General features: G+C 39.9%; 1 protein-coding gene across 1 annotated transcript; it reads left to right on the top strand.

The window, feature by feature from the left end:
• Positions 1-1,123: 1,123 nt before the first annotated feature.
• On the top strand, positions 1,124-1,976 carry LOC141588426 (uncharacterized). The gene is made up of 3 exons (XM_074409869.1): positions 1,124-1,216; positions 1,308-1,502; positions 1,644-1,976. The coding sequence occupies exons 1-3, from the start codon at positions 1,124-1,126 to the stop codon at positions 1,974-1,976; spliced, it is 621 nt and encodes a 206-aa protein (XP_074265970.1).
• Positions 1,977-2,654: the final 678 nt, after the last annotated feature.

Genomic DNA, 2,654 nt, shown 5'->3' on the forward strand with positions numbered 1-2,654 from the left:
GAAGATGTGGAGGAGGAGATTGAGTATTGGAGCCAAGCTGTTGTTTTCTTTATTCTTGGTGCTATTCTAACATGGGAGGTGATAGAGGGTTTCATTAGGCGTATATGGACGAAGTTTAACATTGATAAGATTTCATTTATGCCTAATAGTGTTTTCTTAGTCAGATTCAAAACTATGGAGATGAAAGACAAAGTCCTACAATCAGGCTACTATTTATTTGATAATAAGCCACTGATTGTTAAGGAATGGGTGAAAGACTTAGAAATGAAGAAAGAGGATGTGAAAACTATTCCAGCATGGATACGGTTTCATAGTTTACCATTAAAATTCTGGGGTAAGGGTCTACCAAAGATTGCCAAATTAGTAGGGGAGTATGTTAAGAGTGATATGGCTACAGAGGAGAGGACAAGACTGGGGTATGCACGGGTCATGGTTGAGATGGAAGTGGATCAACAGTTGCCTGCAAAAATAGCTTTTAAGGATGAGAAGGGGGCTGTAATCCAGGTGGATGTTGAATATGAATGGAAACCGGTCAAGTGCACCAAATGCAATGGTATGGGACATGTTAAGGAGCACTGTAAGCATGGGGAATAGAAGAAGAAGGAAACACAGGTCATTAAAAAGGTTTGGAGACCTGTGGTGCAGAAACATGTGGTGGATCCTGTTAAAGATGTTGTTCAGGTGGTTCAACCACCAAGTAGGGCTCTTGCTAAGGCTACGAGTCCTTTATTTACTCCAACAAAGAGGCTCATTAAGTTAAATAGACAGGAGACGGGTGTTGAAGGATACAGTAGTGAATCGTTTAGAGCTCACTCTTATAAGGAGGTTTTATCTTCTCCTCCCAAGAAGATTGTGATGGCTCATGGTAATGCTCTCTCCCCTATTCTTTCCAATGGATAGTTTAGGTTTTTGGAATGTGAGGGGCATGAATAGAGTAGGTAAACAACATACTATTAATTATTTTTTACATAATAAGGACATTGGTTTGTTTGGTTTGCTGGAAACAAAAATAAAGAATAAGGCTTTTAATAAAGTTGTAAATAGTTTTAATAATGGATGGAGTATTACTACCAATAATGGTTATCATAATGGTGGGAGGATTTGGGTACTTTGGCAGCCAAAGATGTATAGGGTTCACTTCATTGAGTACAATGTTCAATTTATTCATATAAAGGTGGAAGCTGTGATGGCAAGGAGTATTTTCTACTTGACTATGGTATATGCCTTTAATGGTGTTCATGAGAGGGCTCCTTTGTGGGATAACTTCAGGAAGATAGCTGGATAGGTCATTGGTCCATGGGCTATAGCTGGGGACTTTAAATTATGTTCTCTCTGCCACTGAGAAGTTTGGGGGTGCTACTTCCCTAGCTGAGATTGAGCCTTTTCGGAAATGTGTTGCTGATTGTGAGATGTTAGATATTGCTGCAGTTGGATCCTTGTTCACCTGGAACAATAAACAGAAGCCTGAGGAGAGGATTTACAGTAGACTTGATAGATTCCTGGTTAACAAGGCCTGGTGTGATCACTTCCCTGATATGTATGCTCATTTCCTTCAAGAGGGGATGATGGATCATGCACCATGTATTGTTAAAAGCAATAAAGTTATGCAAGGTAAAAGAAGCTTCAAATACTTCAATATGTAGGGCAAAGCTAAAGAATTATTACCTCTGGTGAGAAACTCTTGGGACTATAACATTGGTGGGACACACTCGTTCATGCTGGCAAAAAACTTAAAGAATTTGAAACCAGAGTTGAAAAAACTGAACAGGGAGGGCTTTAGTGACATTGAGAAAGCTACTGGCATGCTAGAGAGGCAGTTAGAGGAGATGCAACAGAAGTTAGGTACTGATCCATCAGACTTGCAGTTGATCAGTCATGAATATGAGATTGCTCAGAAGCTTAAAGAGATGCAGATTGCAAGAGATAGCTTCCTGTATCAGAAAGCCAAAAATGCATGGATTAAGGAGGGGGATTAAAATAGTGCATACTTTCATGGCATCATTAAGAAGAGAAGGAATAGGAATACGATTTTGCTGATAGAGGACATGAATGGGAAGGTGTGTGACACTAGTGATCAAGTGCAATCAACATTCCTGGACTTTTATCAGCATCTACTGGGAACTAGCCAGGCAACTAAGAAGGTTCATAAAAGGATCATTGATCAGGGTCTCAGGTGCACTGGTGACCACCATACTCAGTTGCTCAAGCCAGTTACAGCTGAGGAGATCATAGTAGTTCTATTTAGTATTCCAGACATCAAGGCTCCAGGACCTGATGGATATACAAGAAGGTTTTTTAAAGATTGTAGATACCTCATTTCCGCACCTCCCGCAAACCACACGGTGATGATTGGGCCGCATGTTTGGTACGCGGAACGATTTGTGACAGTTCGTAAGTTTATCATCAAGTGATTGCTCAAACACTGGTGTCTACCTCTTAATTGTCAGCTACGCGCCGATACGGTCGTTTTGACAGTAATTAGAGTACATTTGAAGTCCGGGCCTAAAACCGTCTTCATTTTCTGATAACCGCTAAATCCCGAGTCAGAATGTTCTGGAATGTTCCGGATATTTCTATTCCATATTTCACAATCTTTTAATATTTGGTAAATAATTTCCCGTAATATTCATACAAAATATAAAGGAAAATAAGAT

Source organism: Silene latifolia, chromosome 6 (assembly GCF_048544455.1).
Source record: "Silene latifolia isolate original U9 population chromosome 6, ASM4854445v1, whole genome shotgun sequence".
Lineage (NCBI taxonomy): Eukaryota > Viridiplantae > Streptophyta > Magnoliopsida > Caryophyllales > Caryophyllaceae > Silene > Silene latifolia.